The 12,399-nt window shown below is 24.8% G+C and overlaps 1 protein-coding gene across 2 annotated transcripts in view; it reads right to left on the bottom strand.

Moving 5' to 3' along the window:
* Nucleotides 1–12,399, bottom strand: part of LOC111636819 (orexin receptor type 1-like) — an 82,750-nt gene extending 70,351 nt beyond the window's left edge. For both annotated transcript variants that reach the window (XM_023382158.1, XM_023382159.1), the window contains exons 1-2: nt 12,224–12,399; nt 11,582–12,043 (exon numbers count right to left, since the gene is read on the bottom strand). In XM_023382158.1, coding sequence (XP_023237926.1) covers nt 11,582–11,977 — 396 coding nt within the window. In that variant the 5' untranslated portion in view covers nt 11,978–12,043; nt 12,224–12,399. The remainder of the gene's footprint in view (nt 1–11,581; nt 12,044–12,223) is intronic.

Below are 12,399 nucleotides of genomic sequence, written 5' to 3'. Positions count from 1 at the left end.
GTTAACTTAATATCTGATAAATCTTAAATTTGAAGGTGTAAAAACTGATTTTTTCGAACATATGGTGGATTTATTGTACAGACAAACAAACGCATCGATTTGACAAGAAGCTTCATAAAACGTTCAATTTTCATTTATTAAATTATTAGTGGTTTTCCGATGAATATATGAGATAAAAAGCAAAATTTAAAATTTATTAATTTTCTGTACAACAATTGGTTGAAGAAGAATTAATAGGTCTATTTAATTTCAATATTTCTCAGTGTGAACCAAACCCCCAACTTTTAGAAAACATTTAACATTTTAATCATTTGAGTGATGAGAATAAAACAGTATTACATTTTATTCAATGTCAAATTATTAAAAATTGCTTTCAAATCTTATATCAAGTATAAAAACTGTAAAATATTATTAAAACTTTAAGGGGCCAGACAATAAAACGTGCAATTATATTTAATATCATTTCTGAATTAAATAATATATTATTTAAAAATTTAAGCATTTATAAAATTGTCCTAAAAATTAATTTTAATCAAAAGTAACTATTAATTTAATTTATACGCACTAAAAAAATTACATAAAATGCTAAAAATATTTTAAAAATCTATTTATCTTGTGATTTTCTAATAAAAATTTATTTAAAAAATTAATTTTTTTATAAAGTATCAAACAAAATTAAACTAAATCAAATATTATTTAAATTCTTATAATTATTATTTTTCAATATTTGAATGACAAGTTGGTGAGGATTAAATTTTGGTCTGTAACAGGAATGAAAAAGAATGTTTATAGTTGAAACGTCCCTCAAGAGTTTCGATCAGATTGTAAATGTCAAAGGAAAGTGTTCGAGTCACTCTACAAGAGAAATAAAATAAAAGTAAAAGAAGGAAAACAAAATACAAATAAAATAAGATGTTAGTTTGATCATCAAAATAAAATTGTTTCTCATAAAAACTATTGAATTCCTTTAATTCTTTTTATCTCCATTGTAAAAAATACACTTTATATAAAAAATTCATTATTGTAATTACACAATAACATTAAAAATACTATTATAAATAAATAAATATATAATGTATATAATTAATAAATCATTAAAAACAATTAAAGTATTTCCTAGCCATCCAATATTTACTCGAATAATTATGTTTATTTTAATTTTAATGATATTTTAAGTATTTTATAAGTACTAAGAATGTAATTTTATGTTATAAATATTTTAATTAATACATTAAATGTATGTATTTTTATTTTTTGTTTAAAAACTCTTATAAAATTACCCATATTTTGTTAAATATTTAATAACAAGTACCGTACCTTAATATAAAATTACTTTTAACGAATATATTTAATGAATTTTTAAAATGTTTAATTATAATTAAGGCTTGAAGTATTTATTATGAGTATATAAATAAATTAATTTTTAATTTAGTGAATATTTTATCTGTTGTTACATAGCATTTACAAAGCTCACTTAAATAGCATAGATAGCATTGATCAAATTGGATTTTAGCGTTAAAATTCAAAAAAGATGTGTACAAAAAATAAATATTTTTAAAAAAAATCTACATATAACACTAAAAAATATCTTATTCTTATATATTTTTTACGTTAGAAGAGGAAGATGCTAAGTTAAACATCAGTTGGAACGTGGATAAATTTTGTTAAGGCTTTACTGAATTGAGATTCAATCGTCGAATCAAACTAATTTATTTTTTTATGAAATAAAATTACCTTAATTCGATATAAGTTAAATATAAATATATTTTCCTATATTTAAATTTATTTTCTCCCGCTGATATTCAATCACCGTAAAGATTCTATCAAGTATCCAAGAATATAACAAATTCAAAGTAAACGATTTTAAAATAAATCTAATTTTTGATGTTCTCCATCGATTCTGCTACTTTAAATGATTCGTTTAAAATATCCTTTCAAATAAATAAATAATCAACAAAAATATTTATCATTTTAAAGAAGTCTACCATTGAACTACAAAACCTTAACTAAAATGCATTTAGAAAACTACAGAAAAAAATTAGAAAATTTAAATTCTACTTCTTGAATATATAAAGATTTAAATATAATTGAATTTTAAAATAAAAATAACATGAATATAATGTAATGTAATAGGAAATAAAGATGTTTATCCAGAAGATGATGCTTCGACTTTTTCGTCTAAAATAGTTGATATAATTCCGTAAAATGCATCTAAACTTTCTCGTATGTATTTAAATGATGTCGAAGTATTATTATGTTTAAACTAATTCAAAATTCTATAAAAGTAAAGTCTAGGAAGAGATTTATGAAATCATTTCTCAACCGGTAGTTCGCGAATCCGAAAGTTGCTCGCAAGTTACCGGTTGGGTAGATATAAAGACACTGTTTATAAAACAATTATATATTCTAGTATAGATACATAAGTGTTATAAATAAATTTTATGTATAATCTAGAGTTTTATAGTGTATTAAAAGAAAGTTTCTAGTTAAAAAAAGAGGTTGAGAAGTTTATAAGGTGATGCTGAATATTAATTTTAGAGAAGTAAATGAATAAAACTTTCTTATTTAGACGTTAAATACGTGTAATTTGAATTAATTTCTAGAGTTCTAAACGTGTTTCTGTTTATAATTACAAATAATACGTTTATATTTACAAGTTGAAATGTAGACTACAATATCTGAAATTATAAAGTACAAAATTTTAATTTTAGCTTTTAAAATACTAAATTAAGTTTCTAACTTTTCTTTATAAACTTATTATTTTAAAAATTAGAATGAGCGATAATCAAATTTCGCATTGAGTTACCAAATTTCATTTTTTCATTTCCAGCTCCACTTTCATTGCATAATCCACATCGTGGTCGTCCGCCATATTTAACTCGATACGAACTTCGATTGTTTATGGATATTTTAATTCATCGTTCGTTGACGTATTGAAGTGTAATTAATTTCCTCTCTATTAGCTATCTCTCGAGTCATAATTATAACCAAGAGAAAGTTAATTTATACGTATTTTAGTTTATTTATAGGAAATTAAAATTTTCTAAATCAAATTGAGGATAGCGGAATTAGATGCGCAAGTTATAAGGAAAATAGAGTTGTAGAATGCTTATAGACGAGACCTCCATTAAGTACATTTAGGGAAAGTAGGGAATTTCCTGGATTAATTTGAAGAGGATAACTTAAATAATTTCTGTTAAATGCTCAATTCTTTTGTAAAGAAATTAAAAAAATTCTTCAAATATTTTAAGGAAAGTTAACATATAATTAAACACAGTGTGTATTTTGTAGGGAAAATAGGGAAATTCTTGGGATATTTTAAAAATTTCGTTAAATGAAACACTAAAATACTGTACACTGCATCATTACTGGTATCATGTATTATTACTTACTTAGATCTTCCCTACAAATATACCTTATTTATAAAAAATTATGGAATTAAAATATTTAAAATTAAGGAAACTTAACTTGCAGAGAATTTTAATTAGATATATTTATCCATAACGAAAATAGGGAATTTGTTGAAAGTTATAATACAGAATTTTTGCAAAATAATCAAATATATTTAATTTTATAATAGTTAAATATTCAGATACACAATTAATTTGTAAGGTATAATAGGAAGCGAGTAGAATGTTTTATTTATGGAAAGTTAATTTGAAAGTACAATTTACTGGTAGAAAAAGTTAGAGGAATCGTAATTAAACGCGCTTTCAGATAAACACGTTGCAAAGTTATAAATAGTACAAAATAATTGTTAAAATGCTTTAATAATGGGGAAATGGTGAAAAGCAAGGAGTAATTTCATCATTATTTCATTAAAAATAAAATTATCTCCTCTCATTTCGGCTTTACGCAGCAATCGCACCGGTAATTAAAGTTATTTTTAAATGACGTTACGCGATGATATGCAAATTTTGCCTTTATACAAAACAAAATTAATTAATTTTAAAAAATCTTAATTTAAAATAAAAAATGAACGCTTTACCATTGAAATAATTGTAGTAAAATCATTATACTTAGGCCTAAAGCTATATAGAAAGACATCACGTGATTAATAGTGTCGGTCCATTTGTCTGTACGTTAATACTTCAATATGTTAACACTTGAATTATTTTTAATTTAGTAAATTTAATAGCTTGATAACTTCATTTTATGATCTCGTTATTAAGGAAATAACTTTTTTTTTTTTTAACGAAGTTAACGTGTTTAACGTTTCGTAATGTTATAATTAAACCTTTTTATTAAAATAAATATAAAAAATTAAGTAAAAGTGTTATTTTTTCTCTTAAAATATCCATATTTATGGCGTAATCTCTTATTGTGACAGCTGCTATCTTCAGTAATTGATAGAAAGAAGCGTGGCATCAGTAATTTCGCCATTGCTCTGTTTTCTTCTTCGTGTTACTTATAATCAGGACTAATTTCTAGTATTGCTTATTCTTTATGTATTATTAATAATCCATAAAAATATAATAATAGTAAACATAAAAAACCACTTACACGAATAACAAAGTTCCAAGGTTGATTTAATCATTAAAAACCATTGTTTAACATATGGGATAATTCAATATTTATACCGCATATGTCTGAATATCTATACACTAATTAAGAAAACACTCGTAAAGAATCCAGAAATTAATACGATTTAATAAAATATAATTAAAATTATTTAATTTATATTTATCATGTGAATATTTAGAAATTAGGTACAAGTGGATAACTTGTGTGATGTGTCTTCTGTGTAATATTGGTACACAAACACAAGAATTTTAGATAGATCTACTGCGTTACATGAAATGTTGGTATGTATGTAATGGCAGCATGCATAACATACAATGCAAGTACTGTACAGTACATGGCATTAAATTGGTACATGACACTAAGATACTTGACTAAGAGTTATGTATAATAGGTTTATGGATCTATGATTAAGCATTACGTATAACATAAATCATAGCATAGGTTGATTCTAAAGTTGAACGTAAGCATAACATACTTTATGCTGAATTATTGAATTATATGTGACATAAACGTAGGCATCCTAAGTAATGATGTGTCAAATGAACCTATGCACATTTGTTGATCGGAGATGTAATGCATGAAAGGAATCTACATTTATTTTGACTAGTAAAATTTAGAAATTTAACTATTTACACAACATTTTATATATATAATCTCTTTCTAAGCAAACAAAATAAACTAACTTTTATTAAGCTTAAAAGTTAAATTTGATTAGAGATGTGTTTAAAATTACATAGTTATAAATTTGACAAACAACTGCGACAACAAATAATCTCATTTTCTACATAAATATTCATCAAGAACTCCATTTAATAACTCTAAAGATAAACTTAAATCCTCTTAATAATGTATTATCTCTCTAGTTAGAGAATAAATGCGTAATATCCGTTTAATTCACTCGATTAACATATAAATCTTTCTATAAACCACTAAAATTTGTGAGGTTGTAATACATTTAATACTAGAATTTATGTATTAATTTACAGTAAACAAATCATTTCTACCCGAACATGTTTAAATTACAATTTATTAAAGACTTTAAAACAGTTAAAATCTCATTTCGTTAAACGTGATTCACACGAAAACTTTCGAAACTACATTAACTCTATTGTAAAAGAATTGTGTTTTAGAACTTGATTTTAACGAAAGGTTAATGAAATTTTTGAAAATTTAAAATTAAATTAACGTTCTTTCTGTTAGAACTGTTAATTTCAAACAATACTAAACAAAAGAATCGTTTTTTTAAATTTTAAAATTTTGAAATAAAAAGTTCTAATTGGTTAAAATTTTTATATTAAATATTATTTTCATTAAAACTTTTATTTTTAAGGAAACGATAATTTTATATTAATTACATGGAGTTTTATAATCGAAGTTTCATTAATTTGCGTCACAAATTGTCAGGTGTTAATCACAGTCTTGAATTCTGTTTTTCACGATCATAATTTCGTGATTAATTATACGTAGACGACAGTATTTATCAGTAATAAATCTATCGAATATATCATTAAACATCTAATTTAATTTAAAAAATTTTCAGCGGTTTTTTTTTGAACAATTGCTTTCTAATTGCATCGTGGGAAAACTGTTAAAAGTTAGTAAAGATCTTGAATAGTTTGTAAAAATTTCTATGCTGCTCAATGGTCCTGAAGGATTTATAGTTCTATACAATTCATAATTATCTTGAGCAACTTAAAAACTACTGAATAGGTGAATAGGTTATATAATCTAACCACGTTCAATATTACAGGATATATTTGTAGTAGTCTTGAACAATTCATAGTTTGTACGGGCCCTACATATCCTGAATATCATATAAAACTTCAGGAACAAGTTCGAAAAATCCTGAATTGTAAACTTTATTAAAAAAATTACTTCGTAAAAACACTTTTCAATAACAGAAAAACGTAAAGATCTTGAACATTTTATTTGTGAACATTGATTTAAAGCAAAGACATCAAAAAAATGTATACGAAAACTTGTTATTTTATACGTTCTTAAGTTGTAAAATTGATATTTATTAGATTAAATTCTGTGAGAAAGAGCTTGGAAATGTCGAGCAAGAGGAGGTAACACGTGTTCAAAGAATTTGAAAAAGGTTCAATTGAATTTTATAGAAATATTAAGTGCATTAGTGTATTTTTAGACCAATGTGAGAAATATTGAAGAGAATTGATATCGGTTTTTCATCAATGTCAATGATCCTCGTCACCAAAAAAAGATCTTCTGAAGACATGAATACAAAGAAGTCGATTGAATTTCAAATTTCATATATTTCTTCTTTTGAATTTTCCAACAAATCGTAAATATATTATTGGAATTTAGAATATATCCCAGACATTTCCTACATAAAGTAAAATATTAATGATGATGGAAGACATATTTGGACATTTATCTTATCGTGGATGATTTTTTTAAATCTATGGTTCACTTAATTATATTGAGTGACTAAATTAAAAAGAAATACAAACGTTATTTTTGGGGTTTGGGTTCTAAAATATTTTAGCAAATAAAAATAAACTATAGAATAAAAATACAATGTAAAGAGAAGACTCGAGAACATTGATTTCTGTGCAGAGAGAATAAACTTAAAATTTTGGTTTGTCATTTTAAAAAGTGTAGAGGAAATCAACTAAAGTCTGTCTTCTGGTGAACAGTTTTAGTTTAATTTAATAAAATTATAAGATTTTGTTGAAGAAAGAAGAAAGGGAAAAGGAAGAAGACGAAGATAGTAGTAGGAAAAGAGAGGAAATGAGGATGAGGAAGAAGAGAAAAATGACGAACAAGAAGGAGAGGAGGAAGAATAACAAGAAGAGGATGAAGAAGGACAAGACGAAGGGCAAGATAAAGAAGAGAAAGAAAGAAAAGTAGTAGGAAGTAGAGAAGAAAGTAGTAGTAGTAGATGAAGAAGACAGAAAAGAAGAAGAAAAAAGCAGTAGAAGACGAAAAAGAAAAAAAAAGAAGCACAAAAACTGATAAAGATAGAAAAAAAAGACGAAGAGAGAAGAAAATAAAGGAAAGAGCAAGAAAAAGTACGAAAATTTGGAAAATTATTCGTATTTACGCGCTGAAATGCATTACTAGCAATAAAATTGGCAGCAGAATTTAGTGTTTATCTTCCGAAATTTGACGCAATGAAAGCAATTTCCCGAAGTAAATATATAGAAATATATATATTTTCTACTCTGTCATTGGTTTGACTCGGAGTATAAACATTGAAAATGAGAAAAGTCTTTGAATTAATCATAGTTCTTTTCTATACCAAAACTTTTTTCCCTTCCGACTTCATTTCCAATTTTAGTACAACGTACAATAGAACTAAAGCATAGAAAATGAGATTTTTGGACAGATTTTTTCCTGTTCTTCGACTAATTCTTTGACAGAAAACAGCAATTTAATGAAATACCCGTTAACGTCATTAAAATGTTGAAAAAATTCTTTAATGTCTTTTCAATTTTATTGTAAATTTTCTGATATTTTTACATTTAATTCTCAATTGAAGCTATTAATTCTATAAAAAGAGCGATAATTAATCAAAATATTAATTAATTATATTTATTTTTCAAATTAAAAAAAATAATTACAACTAATTCGCCAGTAAATTAACTTCATAGTAGATTAATAAATGGTAAATTAATGCTTTAAATTAAGAATGATAAATAAAATATTATTAAACATTTCAGAATAAATTGAATTTTTTATATTTATTTTTAAAAAATTATAAAATTCAGAAAATTAATTAAAAAACTTAAATAATTGCTATTAAAACTTGAAAAAATACAATTAAATGCATAATTTAAATAATAAAATAAATTATCATTAAGTCTAAACAATGAAAAAATTTATATTTATCGAGTTAATACCATTTAATTTAGTTGTTAAAATCATTTAATTAATTAATTAATTTTAAAAATTAAAATATATTAATGTTAAAAAATGAAAAATAATAATTAATTATTATTAAAACGATATAAAATAGCATTAATTACAATTAAATAGAAAAATTCTAGATTTAAAAAAGTAATAAATAATTAAAATCATAATTGAGAGAGTTTTTAAAAACAACAAAATAAAAATAATAATTTATTATTATTAAATAAAAAAAAATGCAGAAAATAAATTTTAAAAAGTGCAAAAATTAAAACATTTGTTCATAAATGTAACAATAATAAATTAAATTTAACAATTTTTAAAATTTTGTTTTTAATTTTAAAAAGTTATGATAAATTTAACGACAGACAAACGGATGCGCTTCGTGTAAAAACGTAATTTTACAGTTTAATTTTTTTAGTACAAATTATTATTTAGAAAATGTAGAAAATTTATAAAAATTTTATGATAAAGTTGTAAATTTATGACATAAATTATTATAAAAATTGCAATAATTTGACGTAAAATTATGGAAAATTTACTGCGAATGTAACAAAAAAATATAAAATTGTAAAATTTCGACGCGAAATTGTAAAAAAATATAAAAATAAATTTTAAAAATATCAAAATAAAAATGCCATTTTATATTTTCACAATCAAACCTCTTAAGAACGGACACCGAGGGGAATATTAAAAATGTCCGTTGTTTGTAGGTTATTTAGTATTCGCACGCATTCTGGGAAATAAATGAATGCGAAATAACCTCCGAACGACGACCAAATAAGAAACATGTGGCCGCGGCTAGGTGGTTCGACCGTTTATAGCTATTTTATAGTTTTATACTTAATTGATATTAACATTAATTTCAATAAATAAAATTGATTAAATGACATTTAAAGTGTAAAAAGTATACGGTAATTTATTTTAAAAAAATAATAATAAAAATTGGTCATTTGCTGTAAAGTAATATGATATATTTTTAAATTATCCAAGTATCTCGGCCTCATCATCGATGAAACTTCAAATAAATCGATATTTGTAAAGAGTTTATAGCAGTCATTTTGTTTTTTTTACATCCAATAAATTACTCAATTTACCAAGAAACTTAATGTGATTTTTTTAAAAAATAAAAATAGTCATTTAAATTTTTTTTATAAATCTAAATTTCATATTTTTTACAAGATAAAGACTTGTCTTTAGAAATTTTATCATAAACTTATGTAGAAAACTGTAAAATTTTTGAAATATAAAACCGTAAAAATTCGGTAAAAAGCGATAAAATATTAGTCTTAGTCTTCAAAAAACGATAAATAAAGTCAAACCTCGATGTAGCGTCCACACTAAATCGAATGCGGCGCTAAACCGAAGGATTACACTGAATCATTTGATTTGATGGTAAAATCACGTGACTTAGTGTGAAATTAGTAATTCACAGAGACTGAAGCATTCTCTATTTAATACATAATAGGAATATTCTTTCGGGATTGACGTTGTACAAGGGTGGCGCTATAAGAGAGGGCGCTATATCGAGGTTTGACTGTATATTATTTTAAAAAGTGATAAATTTGTGAATTTAAAATGTAAAATTAACTGTAAATTTACTTCCAGAAGAAATTTATTACAGTTAACAAGTATAATCGGTGTTAAATCTATAAAGTTTTAAAGTATCGAATCGTGTAAGAGTATAAGAGAGACTTAAATTTTCGAGTGTCATCGACGATAATTTCATTGAAAATAACGACAATTTGGTAATTTTATGATTTTTTTAATATAAAACTTTTGAAATTTTTCAAGCCTCTAATCATTAAAATTAAATTCATTTCGATTGCATCAAGTAAAATTCTTCGCAAACTTCTTGAATTGATGACGCAAATGGGCAATACCAAAAATTAATTTCTAAAAATACCTGCAATTTATCGTATTTTTTTAAAAAAGAGATCGAAGATTTCTTTGAATATTCTCGAGTTGTTCCAATGATTTTCGTGTCAAAATTCACTTTTATATAAGTTTAAATCTCTTGAGAATATAATTATCTGAATAATCGATCGCCCCTCTTACAGTTTCGAAAGGATCTTATAAAATCTCTTTGATATTCGCTACAATTTAAGTGTCCTTTATATAACAAAGACTTTCGGATCTGGCATTAATCCCGGATGACCACTTTTAGTTTCAAAAGGTTTTCAATTTCAATAATGTATAATTAAACGAGGGATATCCAATTATTGTCGTTTAATTTAAATTTCGTAAGCTGAAAATGAACAGTTTCTAAGCCAATAATATGCTATTTTATTAAAATAGAATAACCGAAATTAATTTTAATCTTTATGGTTCATTTTTTAAAATTAGATTATTGTTTAATGGCTTAATTTTTATATACGGTCGAACTTCTAAATTGCGGCCAGTTTTTAGTGGAATTGAACAAAAATGCTTATAGACAAACCTCCAAGCAACGGGCATTTTATGTTCCCGTCAGTGGCCGTTGTTCAGAGGTTTGACGACATTAAGAAATCTAAAGATTAAAAAAACATTAGAATATTTAATTCTGTTCTTCTTATGACCCTGCAGGGCTTAAAATAAATAAATCGATTGTAGGAGTGAAAAAGACATTAGAATTTTAAATAATTAAGCATATTTTAATTTCTGGTTCTATAGTTTTAATATTTTTGGGTTAAAAATAAATATTTTTGTATATTTTAAGCAAATAAAATGTGGCTCTTTGCGGGTGTTAAAACATTAAAATATGTAAATGAAACTCTTATTTTTTGTAATATTGAGTGCTTCACCAGGCAAAGCGCCCATTGACTCAATTGGGCTTAAAATAAATAAATAATTTATGATTTTATTATTACAAATCTAAAAAATAAATTTTTGAAGATAATTTTATTTTCGTAGGGCCTAAAATAGATATTTTAATTGTTTTATTATTCTTTTTGGTGTAAAAATTAATTTTTTTTAAATCTTGTACACAGAGTTTTCTGCTTCATTAATTACAAAATCCGTGACTTTTAACATCTGCTAGCATCGAGAGCCGTTTGTGTGGACTCCTTGCTATCGACTGATAAAGATTTATCAAGTAGAATTGATTATTAAAGTAGAAAAATGGGTTAAAATAAATAAAATTTAAACTGAAAATAGTTTTAATCGATAGAAATTATTCGGAATTTAACGAGAAAGAAGCAAAACTAACCTGAAAGTAGAGCACCAACTTGCACATGATTCCACCGAAGAACCAAGTTTCGGTGACGTCCCACAAAACGGAGGGTGGCAAACAAACCAAAATCACCAAAAAGTCTGCCACTGCCAAATTAACGATAAAGTAATTGGTGACGGTTCTCATGCTGTGGTTCCTGTATACGGATATACATACGAGCGAGTTGCCAACCAGGCCCACAGCGAAGACTGTGATGTGTAAAGATATCAGCACCCATTCGTAGGGGGTGGGAAATATGTACGCCTCTATCATTTCTATGTAGTCCTCGTCGGAAACACAATACTCATTCGTACACAATTGACTAATATTGGTGTTGTTGGTGTAATTTATAGAATCCAACAATTGGCGACGTTTGGTTTGAATATCTTCCATGTTAATTAGTAAGAGTGAAGTAAGGAATTAAGTTAACTTTTAAAAAATAAATTTTCTTTAAATTCCCTGAAATAAGAATTAAAATAAAAAAGTTTTTCAGCTGAATTTACAAAAAAATACAAGAATTTTTTGAATGTTATGAGAAAATAACGTATAAAAACCACAATTTTCATCCCTGTATTCCCTAATTTATTTTTCGATTTATTTAAATTTAATTAATTTTTAAACGTTTCTAAAGAAACCTACCTAAAGAAGAATGAAGGCAAATTTGATTGTTGAATATTTTATCGAAGATTTATAAATTAAAGTAATTAAAATAAAAAGTAACACTACATAGCTTTTCTTTAGTGTTATGAATTGGAAGACTGACATAAAACTCTTGTGTTGCGACAAACTAATCTCGGAGCAGTCTACACACTCGA

This window comes from Centruroides sculpturatus, unplaced genomic scaffold, assembly GCF_000671375.1.
Source record: "Centruroides sculpturatus isolate CEXI.00-Female unplaced genomic scaffold, Cexi_2.0 scaffold975, whole genome shotgun sequence".
Taxonomy (NCBI): domain Eukaryota; kingdom Metazoa; phylum Arthropoda; class Arachnida; order Scorpiones; family Buthidae; genus Centruroides; species Centruroides sculpturatus.
Note: the sequence above shows the minus strand (reverse complement) of the source record. Positions and strands in the feature narration are given on the sequence as shown.